General features: G+C 53.6%; 1 protein-coding gene across 2 annotated transcripts in view; it reads left to right on the forward strand.

Annotated features, from left to right (window-relative positions):
• The first annotated feature begins 1,305 nt into the window (after nt 1-1,305).
• The window catches only part of HEG1 (heart development protein with EGF like domains 1), a 44,162-nt gene continuing 26,035 nt past the window's right edge, over nt 1,306-19,432 (forward strand). For both annotated transcript variants that reach the window (XM_084524504.1, XM_084524505.1), the window contains exons 1-6: nt 1,306-1,620; nt 15,027-15,221; nt 15,771-16,064; nt 16,993-17,313; nt 17,707-17,985; nt 18,310-18,639. In XM_084524504.1, the coding sequence (XP_084380630.1) occupies nt 1,425-1,620; nt 15,027-15,221; nt 15,771-16,064; nt 16,993-17,313; nt 17,707-17,985; nt 18,310-18,639 (1,615 nt within the window). In that variant the 5' untranslated portion in view covers nt 1,306-1,424. The remainder of the gene's footprint in view (nt 1,621-15,026; nt 15,222-15,770; nt 16,065-16,992; nt 17,314-17,706; nt 17,986-18,309; nt 18,640-19,432) is intronic.

Consider the following 19,432-nt stretch of genomic DNA (forward strand, 5'->3'; position numbering starts at 1 on the left):
TTACAGCTCCTCACACCCGCTTTAACTCTTGATGGCACATTGCTTCGCTGAATGTGGGTATCTCCATCATGTTGATGAGGAAGCCTTTTTTTTAGGCGACCTGTTCTGTAAGGTGTGGGTGAATCCCTTGGCGTAGGCTGGAGGACCCCAAGGATGTCCTGTGCAGACCATGCAGCTTGGTGGCCGCTGCCTGCAGCTTCTGGGTCGCTCAGGTGGCCCCAGCTGCCCGGGCTGGGGTGTTGCCTCGTGTAATGAGAAGCGGGGTTGCGATGTGCTGGTTCATTTCAGGGAAAACCATAATAACGGGATGCCAAATCCCCGTGTCCGGGACTAACTGGACAAGCCCCTGTCATTCCCGTACTTGTGTGGGCTCATCAGTGCCACCTTTTGGGTGGAAAGAGGCCTTCAGGAGAGTTTGTGTTTGGTAGCTGGCTACTGGCTTCTCTTTTGGTGAAGGGAGAAAGAGTGAGTAGGGGCTACAGACCACGTCAGTGTTTGGTACTGGATTCGGTGGGTTGTCGCTTGCCAGCTGTGTTCAAAACACCATTTTCTGCTTGGCTGGGGGAAATTCAGCCTGAACCTGAAATAAACAGCTCAGGGAGGGGAAAGCAAAGGGCGTGCAAGCATCCCAGGGGGGAGAGGCTGTCGAGGACGGGGTGCTGCTGGTGTGGGGATGGAGGGCTCGCTGGGGACACTGCGACCAGGCTCCTTGGGGCTGCCAGCAGCCAGGGCCGAGCCCGAGCCCCAGCTCGGCGCTGTGTGCTCTCGCTGAACCAGGAGCACGGGGCGAGGAAGGGGAATTTCAGAACAATAAAGGGAAATCCTTTGCCTCCCGTGCAGCCCAGCCTGGGAACTCACCCCCGCAAGAAGCTGCAGCCGCAAAAAGCCGCTGCTGGCACGGTGAAGCCAGCAGTGGGTTCGCTTTATAACCAATAAAAGCTTTCAAAGTTACTTGGCAGGGGCTCGAAGGAGCAGCCGGGAGGGGGCTGGAGCCTGGGGGCTGCCCGACGCCCCCCGTGCTCGGCTCGGAGCCGCTCCGGCGGTGCCCCCCGGGGGACTCGGGCATCGCCCCCCCAGCCGCTGCCGGGTGCCCGGGGGAGGCCAGGCCGGGGTCAAAGCAGCGCAGGAGCGGGGCCGGCCCGGGGGAGGGATGCGGGGGGGGCCGTGCCGAGCCGTGCCGAGCCGTGCGGGGCCGCGCCGGGTGATGTCAGGCTCGAGGAGGAGCCTCGGCCGCCTGCCCTTTTACTTTCGGCCGCCGGCACTTGGCCGCAAGCTGCCGCCGCCGCTGGCCGACCCCCCCCTACCCCCCCACCCCCGGCGCTATGGGCACCCCCACACCGGCCTGGCCTCGTCCCCCGGCGGGCATGTGAGCCCCCCTTCGTCCTCCTCCTCCTCCTCTTCCTCCCCGTCCCGTCCCCAGCGCCATGCCGGCAGCCTGCACCCTGCTGGTGCTGCTGGGGCTGGGGCTGGCCCCGCCGGCCGGGTCGCTGCCCCTCGCACCCCCTCCTCCCCGGCGCCTTCCTCCTCCTCCTCCTCCTCCTCCTCCTCCTCTTCCATCGCCCCGCAGCCGCCTCGGCCGCCCCTGCTCGCCGCCCGCCGCGGGACACGCCGGCCGCCCCGGTGAGTGGGGTCGGGATGGGGACGGGGGGACACGCTGGTGGATAAAGCCGGGGGGCTTTATCCGAGCCCCCTGCCCCGCTCCCTGGGGCTTCCCAGAGCCCCCCGGGTGCTGGGATCCTTCCAGAGGTGAAGGGAGCTGGGGGGGAAGCAGCGAACAGGACGTGGGTGCACGGGTGGGCAGCGAGACCATGCCACGCATGGGACAGGTGCGTCGGGGTGTCTCCGTGTCACCCCAGCCCAGCACATCAGTCACCTGCAAAGTCACGGCTTTCCTCGCCTGCCACATCTGTGACCGGGAGCGGGGACTGGCGTGGTGCTTTGCCGGTGATGCCGGGGCTGGTTTCAGCACAGGGAGTGGGTGGGCTGGGTTTTTGGTAGGAAACGCAGAGCTCGCTTCATCCCCTTGTGATGGGGTTTACTCAGGTGCCAAGAAGAGACAGGGCTCACAGGATGAGTAAGTCCTGATGCGCTGGGGGAGTTGGTGCTGGGCGGCTGCAAGTGGGCTAAGGAGCTCCAGCACGTCAACACAGACCTGTGTGGGTTTTGGGTCCGGACGGCTGATCACCTGCCTGGGATGGAGCGCCGAGTTTTGGCTTAGTTCCTGATGTGAGGAGAGTACCACGCTGTGCCACGCAGGGGTCAGTTTATAAAACCCAAGTTGTGAAACTTCAGGAAATGTGGCGAAACTGCATTTGTAATGTTTTGGTTGTCTTTGGGTACCCAAAGCGTGCCTTTGTAGGATGTGCCCATGCTATACAAGGTGTTTGGCTGGGGATCCTGGCTGGGATGTGCCCTGCAGTGCATGAAAGCTGCTAACAGTGTTTGTGAGAGCAGCCTGGTGACCAGGATACCGTGCTGAAATTAGGGAGATTTGGGTCCCTTCCCGGCCCAGCTACAGAGCTCTCGGTGCCACTTCAAGTCAATTCTCCCTCCAGAAGGGGTGAAAATAACACTGCCTTTCCTGCTGTGTGCCTCGCGGAGATAAAATCTGCAACTGCCTGCAAAGTTCTCAGCTGTTATTTGACGAGAGCCTTTGCAGAACCCTTGCCGGATAGAAAAAAAAATAATATTCAATTTCACCTCAGATTCCTATCTGGCATCTTTTCCTGTGACCTTGATGGCTCCTGAGAGTCGGCGGAGGAATGCGTTTCCTTTGTTCGAGCCTGAAAAGCCCGAGCTGGCTGTCCTCGTGCTGCAAAACCCTGGGTCTGGCCAGGGGCGTGGGGTTCTGCAGTTAGCTCTGTGCTGCCGGCAGCTACAGGTGCTCGTGAATCACGTCAGCCCCGAGCCAGGAGCGGTGATAAATAGCACAGTAGTAGCTCGATCTAGAGCAAATGGCATAATAAATTACGGGGTGTCCCGACAGCTGCAATTCACTCGTTGTTAGCTACAGCTCTAGGCTTGTGTCAGTCAAGGGAAGCGGTGCGGTGGGACGGTATCTCCTGAACCGCTTTCAGGCCAACCTGCAGAAAGCCCCGTCGTCTGTCTCGTGGGCGCTTGCACCGCTCTGAGGGGTTCTTTGAAAATGTTTGTTTGAAGTGGGGAGCGTTTCTTGTGAACCCGTCGCCCCGCCGCTACGTGGAAACGCAGATTACATCTTGGGTGGCTTCGAGACAGCTCTGAGGTTAGGAGGCAGCGGCCCTTCATCAGCGAGCTGGTAGCAACATGGGTACAAGTGGGCTTGGGGAGCCCGGCTCCCCTCCCTGGCCTGCTTGTGCCTCCATACCCGGGGAGCGGGAAGGTTGGGGAAAGGAAGTGTTGGTGTCAAAGCCTGTGGTGGGATTTTCCCTGGCAGCTGCTTTGCATCTGAGACAGGCAACCCAATGGGCACCGGCAAGCTGGGGCGTATGTGGGCTCAGTCATGAGCTCTGTCTCCAGCTGGTCTCGTTATTGCAGGTTTCCCACCTGTAAAATGGGAATAACACACCTCTGTTTTCCGTTGCTCCATGGGATGCACGGCACGTGGTCACCTCTTTGGCAAACGCTGCTGCTCCTGCTGCGCCCTGCAGAGGCCGTCACAGTGGTGCTGTGGGGAGGGCAGAGGTGGCACTGAGCCCTTGATGAGGTCCCTGTGGACGGGGTCTCTGGCTCTGCGAATCCTCCCCCTGCTCCTACAATGTCCCTTTTCTCACCACACCTCCCCACAGCCCTCTGTCAGCACCGGTGCCCCGTGGGGACGCCAGTCGTGCGGCTGCCCTGATAACTCAATCTGCTGTTCTGCCATCTGTGCCTGCCCTCCTGTCCTTTCTCCCTCCTTCCCCTGCCAGCTGCTGCCTTTCCTTGCAGCTTCCCCGGTGTGAGGCCGGGAAATGAGGTAGGAGATCACCCAAGAAGGAACCAACGTTGCCTGCAGCCCAGGAGAGCCAGGCTGGCTGTCAGGAGCCTCCTGCCCTGGCAGAGGGGCACTCACTCATCTGTTCATTAACTCTCCTCCTCTGAAACTGTCTGTGGGTGGAAGAAGCAGATTTAGGAGCAAAGGAAGAGGTTCACGAGGATGCTTGTTCGCACAAAAGTGCTGTATTGCCTCCAAATCTGCCTCAGACTTTCCGGTACGTATCGGGTGGCTCTGCGGGGGCAGAAGCCCAGCTGTCCGTGTGGTCGTGCTGGTGCAGGATGCTGCTGGCGAGCTTCGGCACGACGTCAGGGGACAGCTGGTGGCACAGAAGGGATGCTGAATTTGTTTTGTGGGCCGAGAGGTCCCTGGGGTTGCATAGGTTCAGCTCTGCTCCTTTGGGGTACAGAATGAAGAGTGTAAAAGGAAAGAGGAAAAAAAAAGAAGCCGTTTCAGAAAAGGAGGGGGAAAGGCGCGGTTGTGCTCGGCTCACCTGAAGTTTTCGTTTCCCTGTAGCAAACTGCCAGAGCTGGTCCGTGTGTCTCATGAACTCAGTGCTTCAGCAGCCATTCGCACATCTCTCTTCCCAAGCTGTGATCGCCACTTCAGACGGATAATTTAATTTGCTGTAATTATTTTGTGTGGCTGGGAAGCCAAGGGAGGCAGGCGGCTGCTGCAGCACCTCTGCTGGCTATGGCCAGCCCCACTGGGCAGCGGGTACCCTCCCCAGGGGATGAGATTTTCAGTGTCAAAAGTCTCTGCTGCTTTGTTTTAAGCAGCAGAGTTCCTAAAATCCTGGAAGTCCTCTGGAGCTTCTTTCCCCCGTTACAGGTCCCAGTTTTAGGGCTGGTAGTCAGAAATGTACCCTGGTAGGAAATGGAAATAAAAAAAGAGAAGCAGTGGTGGGTTGGCTGTACTGGCTGTGGGTTGCTCTGCCCCGCCAGCTGCCCACCCTGGCACCGAGCTGTCCTCCAGGCGAAAGCAGAGACTGATCCCAGGCAAAATAAAGAATTATTTCCATGGAAAGGTCAAAAATCTGCCTTCTTGCAACATGAAAATGCCATCCTGAAGCACAGCCAAATCCCGGCACCTGCTCTAGCATCTCTCTGCTGTCAGAGTGGTGCAAGGAAGCTTTAAGGGCGGTTTGGCTGTCCAGAGGGTCAGCAGGTGCTCCGAGCAAATGAAAGGTTGCTTGTTCAGTATATTCCCCTGGTAACGCCCGATAGATAATCCATAGTCTGCAGCTGGTGAGCAAGCTTGTCACGAGCCTCTAATACCCCAAACCCAGGCCCTGTTATTTACATTCGATTGAAGATGTAGGTCATACAATGTGTTTTTCTCTTTCCCGATCGGCTGAGCATAAAAGGCAGAATCCAATTTTCAGTGGAAATAGGCCTGATTACAAATTCAAATTTTTATTTCTCTGAGCACTTTTGCAACATTTGCATTGTAATTTGCTGTTTCCATAAATACCAGAGCTTCAATTGCTGAGATATTCAGCCAGAGCACATGCAAGTGGGCTGCGAGCACAGGCTCGGTGAAAGAATGAAATCTGTAGGTGCACAGAAAGTGGTTTTGTTACATCTGGGCACCCGTCCCTCTCACCCTCTTCTGTATATGTGCAGCTGGGGTGTGCACACGACTGGCCCTACATTTTTAATGCCTGTGTGTTGTGCCACAGCATCCCGCTGCTGCAGCCAGGGGCACGGTTCCCTGACAGCTCTTCGATTATGCACTGAATTTGCAGTCATCCTTTCGGGCTGAAATCATTCGAGTCAGAGGACAAGGAGAGAACTTTCCCACCCAAAAGGGAAATGATGTTGCATTGCTGAGCGACCAGCCCAAGTAATAATATAATCTTAGAAAAATGCAGTTCCCTCGAGGAAAGGAAGCTCTGTAAACTTCAGCTCCTCCAAGCTGCCCGCGTTGCTGTTGCCTGTGTTAGAGCAGTGTCAAAGCTTGTCTGCCGGGGTGCTCGGGAGATCACACAGCAAAGTGGGAACGAGAACCAGCTCCTGCTTGAAATGAGGATCTCTTAGGGTCAGGACTCTGTGAGGTTTCCAGTGCAGATTTCAGGATGCTGGGTCCTGTCCCTTCTTTGCTGTTAATCGCCTGTTTGTGCCAGCTGGGTGCTGTATGTGGTGGCAGCCACCCTGGTCCTGAAGAAGGAGCAGGGGTGGGACCAGCTGCAGGAAGGTGAAACACCTGCAGGGTTTCACTGATGGGGACGATGGGGTCAAAAGTATGCTTGTGTGGAGCTGGGGAGGCGGGGAAGGTGGTTTGTTCTTAGAGCTGTCTGTCTTTGGGCAAAGCCACACAAGGGAAAGGTGTGATAAATTGCTCAGATGAAGCTGTCTCATGAGCTTTGTCTTTTCAGAAGCCAGGATAAAATGCACAAGGAATAAGAAAGCCTTTTATTAAGTATCTGAAGTGCAGTAGGCAAACTGTCTCCCCCAGGCAAGGCTCGCTGTGGTGTCCCCAGTCCCACAAGGAATTCTTCATCGCCTGTCCCCCGTGCAGGTGGGGCTCCTCGGGAGGTGTAGAACTGTACATAAATCTATGTCCCAACACCAAGTTGTTCGCTAACTGGTTTTGCAGGCAACCGGTTACTGGAGCATCGCCCCAGCTGCACTCAGCATCTCGGCTGTGGATGATGGGCTGCTGCCAAAAGTCCTGATCTGTGCTGAGTGCCTCGGAAGGTTTGGCTTTCTCTCCTGAAAGCTCCGACTCCTGGAGCTGTCGTTACAGGAGAATCGCTTAGAGGGGGAGAAAGGGAGCTGCTGGCTGTGGAGGTGGTAGAAAAAAACATGAAAACATGAGCTGCGAATCCAGGAGACAGACTAGAAGTGCAGGCTGGTTGTATTTAAAAGCAGCACAAGTGCAAAAGTGGTCTCTGGGGCATTTGAGAGGCAATTTTAGCCACTCCTGATGGTCATGCTGTGTGTGTGCACAAGCAGCTGGGCCACTGTGATGGTCTCACTCCGCTGGGAGAAGGGAAGGCCAGCAAAGAGTGTGCTGGTGCTGGAAGCACAGGGCCATGCCGCAGGAAAACTGGGAGTAAGCACAGCTGTTTTCTGCCCAGTGTTGTGGGCACCCTGTGGTGGCCTTGGCACTTTGACATGAAGCTGAAAGGGCTTTTAAAGCTGCTTTTGTGAGGACAGCCACCTTGTTCACAATAGGAGTGAGCCTGCCCTGCTGCCCTTCACCCTGATGCGGGTCTTTGGCTCCTGGGTCAGCGCTTGGATCCAGCTGGCCAAGGTAACTGTGGAGATGTTTGAGGAAAGCAAAAACCTAAACTCAAAAGATAATCACTGTTTGCACAGTGATTAGAATGGCAGCGAGCTTCTCATGGGTGAACTTTGGGAAAAATGCCCTTTTCTTTTCAACCTGAAGCTAATTTAGCTCAGGTGTGAAGTCAGCTGGGGAGTGATGCTACCTGCTGGGGTAGAAGTGCCCGTGGGTCCCAGGAGGGGTTCACTGGGCCAGGTTGGTGGCTGTCCTGGGGTCCCTGCATCTCCCAGAGTACATGGGATAGTCGTGGTGATACCTCCAGAGCCAGCACATGCACCTTTGGGGCGTTTTTCTCATCATTTTTCCTCATGATGTGGTGTCAGGGATTTGAGAGGCTGTAGCAGAGACCGGGCCTACCTCCTGCCTGTAGTAAGGTGCATAGCATTTCCAGATCTGCTTCCCCGAGGTTCCCTCTGGGATGTCTGGACCATGGAAGAAACCCCATGCAGGGGCTTTGGGATTGATGGGCAACCTCATTGGGGCTAACAAAGGAGAGCTTTGTTTTGCTGCTGTGTTTTTGGTGGGATTCACTTGGGAGTTTCCATGTACACCTATACCTCTTATTCCTAAAGCATCCTGCATGCTTGAAACCAAAACATCAAAGTAAAACCTTTTCAGTATGAACTTGCTCATCACAAGTAAAGGGTCCCCCAGGTGCAGGGCAGGGCTGTAAGATCACCCTGCAGTGGCTGTGCAGACAGGGGCCTGCAAAGTGCAGGATTTGCTCTCCAGGAGATTTTGGGCTTTGCTGCCACCCGTGCAGGCAGCTCCCTGGCACCGTGCTTGCTTAAAAGGCACTGGCTGGGGCAGCAGGAGGAATCCGGGCCTGCAGGGCACAATTACCCACGTCACCGCCTGCCGGGACGCTGCTGTTAACACCCTTCCTCTGGTGGAAAATCTCTTAAGCCCTGAGGACCGGTGTGAAACGTCACACTGTGGTGAGCATCGCCATGCTGGGGATGTGGCCGCAGAACCGATGGCAGCCTCGTGGCAGGGTGCTGCAGCCCAGCAGGGGAGGACAGCACTTTTTGGAGTATGGGTACATTGAGGGGAGGAGGCTGGGGCGGGTTGGAGCTTGGGTGTTTGAGAGGTTTGGGGTTTGGTTTCGGTTTTGAGCTCTCTGTAAAAAGCACAAGGCAGGGCTGAAAAGGAGCTGAAGGCATCTCCCCTTGCAGGATTGCCCCAAAAGATGTTTATCTAACATGTTTTCAAGGGGAAGGGTTTCACAGCGTCTCTGAATAGTGGTTCCACTGTACCTGTGCCATCCCAGGTAAGAAAACACTTTCTTATCAGGGAAACTGTAGCAGCCAGAAGTTAAACCTTCTGGGAGGAGCAGTACCAGGTACAAGTGCTGGCTGGGTTTGTCCCCGCACAACTCGTGAGATCTCTCGAGCTGACAAGCAGAGGTAGCTGAGCAGTGTCAGGAGGGAGCACAAAAGGGAGGAATGCAACCTTGTGTGCTGGGCTAAGTCCTAGCACAGTGCTGTGAGTGTCCTTCCAGGAGGGGAAGCCTCAGCAAACAAACTGTGCATGATTTGCTTTCCTTGTGCGCCGGAATCAAGGGCCCCGATTGTGGAGCACAATCCTGCCCTTGTAACTCATCCTTTATCTCTGGGCTGGAGCTGGGCACAATTGTGTCTGTGTCTGCAGGACACGGAGCAGGGTTTCAGTAGCTGTGGCTCACAAAGACATCCTTAGAGAGCTCCTCACCCCTGGTACAGGCTTGGAAGAGCTCAAAGGAAAATACCTCTGAGGAGCTTTAGGCATTGAACATTCATCATTGCCGGCTTGGGATTCGGTTACAGGACTAAGATCTAAATGTTAATTCTTTTCGGGACGTTATCAGCTCTTTCAACAGATGCAGAATGGGGCTGCAGTATGAAAGCAGCAGCCAACCCTGCAGATAAAAGCCCTTTGAAGGGATGTTTCTTAGGGGGGAAACTTGATCAGAGAGTGCAGAGTAACCGCGAAGGTTTTATTCTGAGGGACTCCGGGTGGCTAAACCTAAGCCCGTGGCAGTCCCTGCTCTGCAGGCACATACCAAGGCTGTGGGTACAGCGCTGCTCCCCGACCCTGCCTTTCTCCATCACCTCCAGCATCCCACTGCACGGAACCAAAACTGGGAGAATCCCATCCCCATGGGAGGAACCGGTGGTGTCAGTGCGGAGTGGGAGCAGGGCTGGTGTCCGTGTGCCATGGGGAAGGACCTGGCTCATCCCTGGGAAGAAGGAGGTGCAGCACCATCCTGAGCTCTGCTATTGCTGTGGCCAGCGGCCGCTCGACATGGTGTCATCGAGGAAATGTGATCTAGATCATTGTCCTTTCATGGAGGGTGGGAGAAGGGAGTCAGGGGCCCTTATCTCGTCAGGGGATCCATTTCTCTTTAAGCTTTTAAATTTATTTATTTTTTCTTATTCACCCTCGGGGTGGTTCTGAGTTTTGCTAGCCCAGATGGAAGGGGAAGCCAGCGAGCCTTGTATCTGAGTGTCTCCAACACACATCCACCCTTGGTGGCCTTGGGATTTTCATCCCTCTTGTCCCTGCTACATCCTTTGGTTACTGAGCTCCCAGGTTGGCCATCTGCTCCCAAACCCATTCCTAGCCAGTGACCATAGAACTTGTCCCTCCCCTCGCAGTGAGATGCTGCTTAGAAAACCCCTTCAAAAGAATATAATTAGATACATCTTTGAAAGCACAATCCTTTTTAAACCCCAACGTGGGACCAAACCTTCGACCCCGGCTCAGTGGCACCCACTCCCCTTTCCTGGCAGAGCTGTGCTGGTGCAGTTGGCACCCGCAGGAAGGGTTTCCTTGGCAGGGTGGTGGCTTTCCTGCTTGTTGTCCCTCCCGGCTGCGGGAAGCAGCTCTCAGAGCTCCCGCTTGTTTTGCTTCCAGGGTTTGACGTGGAAATACTGTGCTTTTTTTTTTTTTTTTTTTTTTTTAGATTGCCAAGCGATACCTGTGGTCCACAGGCTGCCACTGCCGTGTTCAGCTGCGGATGCTCCTTGTGGCTCTGTGCAGCACTGAGGGTGTCCAGCTGTCCAGCTGGAGGGCGCTGGGCTTTTCTGAGGAACTTCTGCCAGTGGCTTTGGTTCTTTTAGGTGGCATTTGTGCCACTTCTTCTATGGCTCTGAGTCAAACTGAGCTGCTTTTTTCTCCCCTGTGGGACACAGCCCGTGACCCGGCTAAAGGTCTTACCCTCCTGCCCCCACAGGGGAAAACACAGCGTCCCAAACCAAGCAGTCCTCTTGGTATCCACACCAGCCCACAAATACCCGTAGCTTATTCTTTTTTTCCCCTGCAAGCTCTGTTTAAGTCTAAACCAAGGCACTGTGCTTATGTTGGGAATAAATAAGCTCCGTTCAGTGACTTCTGCTACACATGAGGTCAGGCAGAATGAGCTAATGCTCCCTCCTGGCCCTGAAATAAATTAAACGCTCAGAAAGCAAAATTTGGTCCTGCAACTTCTGAGCTGCTCTCGCCTTTTCTTTCAGAGGAGCAGGAGCCCCGGGACCACCTCGTGCCCACTTAAATGCACAAGGGCAGCTGCTGGGGGCTGGAGTGCTGCAGGAGGCTGCACAATGCGGGGTGATGCCCTCAGCAGCATTCAGAGGGTAATTAATCTCGCCGTACCAGCAGTGGGCTGGCTTCCCCTGAAATATTGTTCTGGTGAGCCCCATGTGAGATTTTTAACAATTGCAAAGCTTGCGGACAAACCCCTTGTTTCTATTATTTCCTTATTTGTGTGAGAAAGGGCCGGTTATAAATGAACTCGTGTGCTTATAAAAGCCAGCAGTGGCATTGTCCTGCTCTCCCAGGCCTCATTTTGTCCCCCCTTCGCCAGCACTGTACACGCTGGTGGAGCTGCCATAGCATTTTTTTTTTTTCATTTTTCCCCCCCTTTTTCTTTTTTCCTTTCTTTTTTGCAGCCAGGATGTTTTTTCTTGCCTTTTTATTGTTCCAGTGACCTAGCAACTCGGCTGCGGTGGAGCCCTGCCAGCAGACTTCCTCCCCGCGCCGTCTGACAGTCTCCAGCAGCACTGCCCTCGGATGGGAGCAGGAGTTACACCGACAACAGCCTGGGTCCAGCACGGCTTGGCTCTGCCCTCGCCTGCGCTGGTGGCCCTGCTGCTGCCTTCCCGCCCGGGAAAGCTTTGAGGGGACCTTAAATCCCTGGAAAGAGGAGCGAGGAGTAGTGCGTGGGTGATTTTTCCTCTTGCACCGCTGCAGCAGAAAAGCCTGGAGGATTTTAAGAGGGAATTAGGTGTCTGCAAGCTGCCCGGTTCTTGCTCAGGGAGTTTTTAGTGGAGTTTCTGCATGGATATGGGGTCTTGTGGGGAGTGCGGATAGTCACGAGACGGCTTATCACTATTCGAAGTGGGCTTGTATTTGAAAGTGTTTTCCAAAGGTTCAGCAGTAAAACAGGACTTTTTTTTTTTTTTTTTTTTGTCAATTCAGTTGCCAAAAGCTGTACAAAAGGCAGACCTTGTGACCAGAGGCTTAAGTCACTGCTCTGAGCCCCAGGGTGGTGGGTTTCCAGAAATATGGGTCCATGGGATCCCAGGGACCTGGGCATTAAACCCAAATTGTCCAAGCAAGTTGAGCACAAAATGCAGGTTTCCTAGGCCTGAGCTGAGGCCTGGGAGGCTGTGCCTCCACAGAGCAGTGCTTCGGACACCAAAACTGAAAGGCTGGAAAGCACCGGGTAAGCAGGACAGCATCCTGTCCTTCCACGGCACAAGCTTTGTCCTTGGCCTTTGGAAGTGACCCCAGCTGGTGTGTGCTCTTCATTTCAGAGTACCTGCTCTTTGCTGCTTCAGGGTGCTGCTCTGAGAGCAATTATGGATTTTTTTCTTCTCTTACGTTATCTCAGGTCCCTGGACTTTGGGATCATGAACGTGGAGCAACTAAAACGGATAGGAAGTAAAAGCAGCCCTCGTCATCCTGTTGTGGTCCCACATAGCAGCCCCACAAGGACCACACCGCTGTCCCCAGCAACGGGGCAGCACAGGCAGATGGACACAGACAGACAGCCACTGAAATTCCAGCTGCTGCCACCCACGCCAGGGACCTCAAAACTCGCAGCCTGCAGGGCTGTGGCTGGTGTTAAGCCCCATCCCGAGCTGCTGTATTAAAGCATGGGTCACCTCTGGTGGCTGGATAAATCCTCCTCATCGTGGAGTGGAGAGGGAGCCGCGATGCCAGAGAAAAAATTAGAAAGAACTAGTAAAAAGGGTTAAGTGCATGTGGTTAAAAACCTCTTGCATTCTTCCCGTGCTTAGTGCACACGAGGGACCTGCTTGAAGCAATATTATCGGCGTGTTTACGCTGAGCTGACCAGTCTCGAGCACGAACGTTTCATTTTTTTTTTTTAAGCTCCAGTTTTCCTCCTCCTCCCCCCCGCCTCGGGCTGCTCCTTTCAGGGCAAGAACAAGGAAGGAAATTGAAAATCCCAGCGCGCCCTGGACGGTCCAGATTTAGGGCTGCGGCTTTTGTTCACACAACCTCGCTTGGCTCCCAACCGGCCTCCGCCCTTCATCCCGACATCCGCAGCCGCGCTTCCCAACGCAGCGCCGGGGGGCCGGCAGCCACCGTGCCCCCCGCTGCCCTGCCTGCGGCTCTGCCCCTGCTCCTCCTCCTCCTCCCTCGAGCCCACAGCTTCGCCTCCGGCCAGCCGGGAGTTTTCTAAGTTTAGCTGACTTTTTCCCCACCCCGAGCCTGGGGTGATGCTGAGATGATGCAACCCCGCAGATGTGGGCTCCGCAGTTGTGGCTGCGCTGCCTCTTGGGGAGGCTGCTGTGTGCTCACGTTGCCCTCGGATGGTCCTGGGGTGGCCACAGCCCTCCTGAGGATGCCTGTGAGGTGGCACAGCTGCTGCTGAACACTGGCAGTGTTGTGGTTTTTGGTATCATGCTGTCCCACGGCTGAGGATGTGGCCAGGGCTGAGCCTTCACCGTCCCTGCAGCGGTCACCTCCTGGCCAGGGCAGTGCCTTGATCACTCACGGCGTGGCTGGACACCCAAAATCACCGGTCCCCAGCAGGTCGCTGCATGTTTCCAGCAGTTTCACAAGGTCCAGCCAAGCCAGGGCCTTGGGAAATCTGCTGGAACCTGATCTGTTTGTGCTGGCCACGCCGTAGCTCGGCTCCCCCAAACCAGCTGCCTTGTTATTGCTTGCAGAGAAAAAGGAGCTCCCAGCCCCACTCCGCCTGGGGAGCAGCACTGCTGCTTTTAACAGGAAGCGCAAACACTGGGCCCGCAGGTGGCGCGACGGCTTTGGGCTGGAAGTAAAATATTTCTCTTGACAGCCGTGGTCGTGGGGAGGTAAGAGGCAGCACCCAGTTGGCAGCTTAGCGTGCGACGAAAGGAGTGGTGACAGGTTTGTGCCCGAGCTACGGGGCTGCCCTGCTGTAAGCCTTCAGTGAGCAGAGGAGGCTGGGTGGTCCCGGGTGTGGTTTGTTGGGAGAACTTTGCATCTGGCCCATGCTCTCCAGGGAGGGTCATCTCTGCAGGAGAGTCAAGGAGCGAGAGGTTGTGGTGGTCGGGGGTCTCCAGAGGTCTGCCTGGTCCCAAAGGGTTCCTTCACCTTTCTTTTTTAAAGCTTTTATGGATAGGGGAAGGGAGAAAAGCTGTTGTGATGCCCTCCAGCACACGCGGAGTTTTTGGCAGCAGATGGACTCATGGGCTACGGTTACAGGCCAAGTGTTGACTTGCAAGGAAGGGCAGCAAGCATCCCACCACAATGTGCAGGCTGAGCTACCAAAACGTCTCTCTGTTCTTCTTGGTGAGCTCCCACCGAAGCTATGGCAGATGGAGGGAGGAGAGCGCTCCCCAAACTGCTGCTGGCTGCTGAGCCAAGTCCTCAGCCCTTGTCCGGAGGCTGGTGGGGAGATGTGTTTGTGTTCTGGAGGTGCTTGCGGCTTTTGGAAATCCTGTAGAGCACATAATGCCTGTTGCCTTCCCTGGGAGAAGGCAGTTCTGCATCCCCAAAATCCTGCAGGCCCTCGTGCAAGGAAGGGGAGCTTGCTGCTGGTAGCACATGAGCACAGCTGGCAGCAGGCACTTTGGGGGAAGAGCAAGCTGAGCTAAGGGGCAGTGCTGGCCTGGGAATAAGCATTTATTCTGCAAATTTGTTTGTTCATTTTCTAACGCATTGAGGAAACACTTCTGGGTGAGGGCAGAGGTGGGAGCTTGGAGCAGCCTTTTCGCAGGAGCAACAACCTAAATCTTTTGGGTTGTAGCAGGGGTTCTGGCCACCTTAGCTCACAGAAAAGACTTGAAGGTCAAAGCTCTTCCCTATCTTGTTGGTGAAGTTCTGATAGACACTGGTACTGTTACACCAAAATGCCTCTCACCTTGAGGTGCAGCAGTGCCTGGATGGCCGGTGTAATCCTCTCCATAAGTTTCTCCCCTTTGTCCTATGATGGGCACATGGTGCCTGGCACTAGCTCTGGCTGGACACAGCACATGAATCTCTAGTGGTTATTATTATTATTTTTTCCTCCTTTAAAGATTTATTCCTCCTATCGCACACACAAAAAGCATGAGGGTGTTGAGTGGCAGTGCTCCTGCACCTAGAGGTGGGTTTCGGTGTTTGGCACCGCTGACTGGTCTGATTTACACTGGTGTGAATCCAAAAATAAATTTCATGGCTGTGTTTTGATTATGCAACGTTTTCTCTAGTGCAAATGAGCTCAGAGCTTGGCCTCGCTGTTACTGCAGTGAGCCGAGCCTGCACATCCAGCACTGATGGGATTTTAATTTTTCCTCGTTATTCCTTTCAGTCATTGACAGCCATCAGGTGAGGAGAAGTTCGGACACGGCAATGAGGACTTCCAGCTCTCTCGTGGGTGACGTGGAGCTTGTGACGATGCTGGCCAGCAGCCGGGAGCCAGGGGCAGACCATTTCAGTCCCCCCTCCAGCACTGGGGCTTTCCCCCTGCCAGGAGCAGGGGGCACAGCGAGCAGCCCCCCTCCCGGTGAGTTCCCACACCAGCAGGACAGGGCTGTGCTGATTTCCCAGTCCCCATTTCCACTTTTTTCTTAACACCTCTTTGTGAAATAAGTGTTGCTGGGATATAGGAACGTAGAGGTTGTCCTAAATTTTTTTCATTCCTCATTTTTCCCCATTTGAGGACTTCAACAGGAGCTGTCACATCCCAGGCAGCTGCCCCAGCTGCCAGCTACTGTTTGTCCTGGTGGGAGCACTCCACACCTCACACATTTGTAGTAGTTTTTAAAAAAGTCTGTGTTTCTCTTGCCACATAGACAAATGCAGACAAATTTTGAAATCCTGACATCCCATTTTTGATGGCAGAAATCCCTTTTTTGATGACAGAAGCCCTCTGTTCCCAGCAGTCCCTCTAGCTGCATGTGCTGTGAGAAATGTGGGCAGTGCTGCTGTGACCCTACTTACTGCATGTCGTAGTGCTGGGTACCACTGTGGGTGATGCTGCTGCAACCCCATCTGAGACACCTTAACCTGGTCAGCAGGAATATTCATTTCTCTTCTTTCTTGCTCTTTGCAGCTGCTGGAAGCCTGGTCAGAGGCAAGAGGGCACTGGCTTCTCCTGGAAACCCTGCAGACACAGAGACAATGCCAACAGCGGGGCCAGCCTGGTCCTCATCCCCAGCTTTGCAGGCCCACAGGGTGCTCCCCAGCACCCCCGTGCCTGGCTCCCCGGGGCAGCCCTCGTCCTCCCACCATGCACTCAGCACCCAGCCTGGTGTGAGCAGTGCCACGCTGCACTCTGAGGACGCCATGGGGAACTCTGCAAGCCCTGCACTTACAGCATTGCCTGCTTCTGAAAACACTTCCAGAGGTGAGCTCTGCTGGCCTACGGTTCTGTGTTGTATCTCCAAAATATCTCTGGAAGCCAGGGACCTCCTCCCACCACGCTCCTTGCCCAGGTGCTACCTTTCCTCTGCTGGTTATGTGCCTGAGAAGCTTTCAGATGCACAAGCCATGCCCACGTTCACAAGCATTTGCTTGCTACAGGAGTAGGGGTGTATATGGTTCCTACTGCCTTCTAAGGCCAGTTATGGGCTACTTTATGGAAAACCTGAGCTTTCCGCAGAAATGCTGATTTATTTATTTATTTCAGTGCTTGTTATTGTTCTGATGGTTAGCTGAAATTCCTGGCAGAGACCAGAAAAAAGCATCTCGTCAAAAAACCCCAACATTTTCCATTACCAAAAAAAAAAAAAAAAAAAAAGGCAGGTAGAACCTTGGGGCCTTATCAATGCTTTTTCATCAGGGTGGGGGCCTGTAGCAACACAATTTCCCTGCTGGCCCACTGCTGGCTGCAGAGTAAAGCCCAACTTCCCACTCAAGCCATGCCGCAGCAGGGGCCTGTGCTTCAGACCTGATAACAGGTTCCCCACAGGGGCTCTGTGGGGAGCACAGATCAGCCCCCACCTCTGCAGCCTCCTTGGTTGACCTTCCTTGGGCCTTCCACATCTCGCCTGGCTTTGGGAAGCCTGGAGCAGGCGAGCTGGTTACTCCACCATTTGTAGACTTTTCCATGGGGGCTTCAGCGCGGTGCTTTCCAAGCCGCGGTTCTTGCACATGCAGTAACTCGGGTCTTCCTGAATGGAGGGGATTCATGCCTTTCCAAAAGAGCATTTCATCCAGATTGAAAACTTCCTTTGCTTAATATCCATACGTGCAGTGTAAGCATCTGGGAAGAAAATGGATCCATCTGTTTATAATTTCATGTATATAAATCCAGCTTTTTTATTGTGCCGTAGCCGCTGGAAGCAGCTACCAGCCGTCCAACAGCTCAGCAGCAGAGAAGAGAATTCGGGGGTTTCACACCACCAGCACCTTCATGTCCACGACAGCCACCAGAGGTGCCGGGAGGACGTTACAGTCTCTGCCAGCCAGCACCGGACTGGCCCATGCAGCAGAGATTTCCACCTCTGGTACAGAAACCATCTCCTCTCCAGACCAGACCCGGTCCCCTAGGCCATCTGTGGGAGCAGACGCTGGTGGTGGCACGGATGCCATCGTACCCTCCACAGCCCCGCAGCTTGCCCGCTCATCGTCTGCCTCGGGCAGTGCCGCCACGTGTGAGTTTTGATAGCTAGCTGTATAACTCAGAACATTATTTAAAGAGTCTTTATAAACAAAATACATCCTTTCTATTTTAAAGAAAGGAGGAATAATATTGTACTTGGCACATTCTGTACGTTTAAAAACATTTCACAGAAGTGAAAGTATGGATAAATATTATTCTTGTTGGAAGAGGAGGATAGATTTTTTGTTGAAAACTTACAGTTGAATTTTGCAAGCAATTACTTCAGGAGTTCCTATGTTGAAACCATTTTTTCCTTGTCCTAATGATTTCCCAGTAGTAAATATTTCCTTATTGCATATTCACACATATGTTGTCTGCACCTAGCGATGTTGGGACATAACCTACCCGGCTGTTTTAGTTTTCTATTTCCTCTCTCCTTTTTCAGCTTTTCACAGCAGTCATGGACCCAAGAGCATCCCAGTCACAGGAGAGGCAATGCTGCACTCAGAAGTGCCCCCTGCACTCACCAGTGTGGTTGTGGGGACACCAGGGTCCCTCTCGAGCTCTGCCACCAGCACTGACTCCACCAGCAGTTTGGGACAAACCTTGTCCTCCTCGGTGGCCAAGGCACACCAAACTGATGGCTGGCAGGGAGACACAGCCCTCACTGAGCATCCCCAGGAGCTCAACAGCTTGCTGTCTGCCTCTGCACATGTTTTTACAGGTAATGTGGTTAGTCTGAAAGATGCCTGCTTTGTGCCTGGAGTGGGTTTTGCATCCCTGATCTTCATTTTTTTTCCCGTAGGGTATCACCATCAGTCACTGTTGGATGTATGTGTATTTTTATTACCAGCTGCACTGGGACTAGGGGAAGGGTGGAAGTTGTTTTCAGCTTATGAAAAACTGCAAAGTAGCAGTGTCCTAGCTGCTATTGAAATTCCCATACTGAGAAAAGCAGCCATTTTTTATAAATACATATGAAAAAAGATCACTCATCGTATGTGCAACTCTGTATGCGTAAGTCAAATCTGGTTTTGTCCTATCTTAGGTATCAGAAGCAGCCGCCAACCAACTGACACATCGACGGCGGAGAAAGAAACCTCAGCTTCCTTTACCACCAGTGCTTACGTTTCAGCCACCGCCACCGGCAGTGGAGGGAGGCCACCAAGGTCTGTCACAAACAGCAGCCACTGGGCGACAGAAGTCTCTGCTCCCAGCAGTGGCGTGTCCAGGACCTTGGGCACCATCAGATCCTCACCTGCCTCTTCTGTAAGAGCAACCTATGGAGTGCATTGGGCCAGAGAGACCACAGGTTTCAGCCAGCCTGTGGAAGACTCTTTGCTGCTACGCTCTCACTCTCCTGCAGAAGGTCCTACAGGTGAGCTCGAGTTAGAGGTGAAGCCCATTTTTATGGGGAGTAAAAGGAGGGTAGTTATTTTATCCTGCACTACCTATGTATCACAAAACATTACAACTATGTTGAATATACTGTTAAAGGTGTAGCATGATTTCTGGGTCTGAAGGAATTCAGCTCTTTTTTGAGGAAAAAATTTGGTTTAGTGTTTTTACCTAAAAGGCACACGTGAAAAGTTTCCTTAGGCCAAGAAAAATAATTTACTTTCAAATCATGGTATTTTTTTTTACCATCTCCAGTTGTTATTTCTATTTCATAAGCAAGGGAACTAAGCACGTGGGGATTCAATCATGTCCCTGCAGTTCCAGGGATTAGGCTTCAGTTCCTGCCTTGTACACAGTGGACCATACTCCTTCTCAGAAATGGAACCAGCTCAACAGATTCAGGGCAGCTTTGGATGTGGTCTCTGAGGTCCATCAGGCTGTGCTTTGCTCCTTGACCCTGCTGTGGTGCTGAAGGAATCTGAGCCCACTTCTTCAGCCATGACCTTCACACACTGCTCAGCGTTGTGCCTGGTCTGAACTAAATTCCTGCCTTTTCTGGGTTGTTAGGATATGTGTTTGTTCTAGCAGCAAGGAGTGCCCTCAGGCACTTAATGGTGAAATCAAGTGCAAGGCATAGTTGTTCAGCAGTTTTTACATAACAGCACTTTTCCTGGCATCAACCCCCTTTTTTTTTATGAGACAGATTTCTATGGGAAGGAGTCACATCTTTGGAAATTTCCTATTTTTCCTGGATTTATGTCTTCTCGTATTTT

This window comes from Aythya ferina (genome assembly GCF_964211825.1).
Source record: "Aythya ferina genome assembly, chromosome: 6".
In the NCBI taxonomy this organism is placed as follows: domain Eukaryota; kingdom Metazoa; phylum Chordata; class Aves; order Anseriformes; family Anatidae; genus Aythya; species Aythya ferina.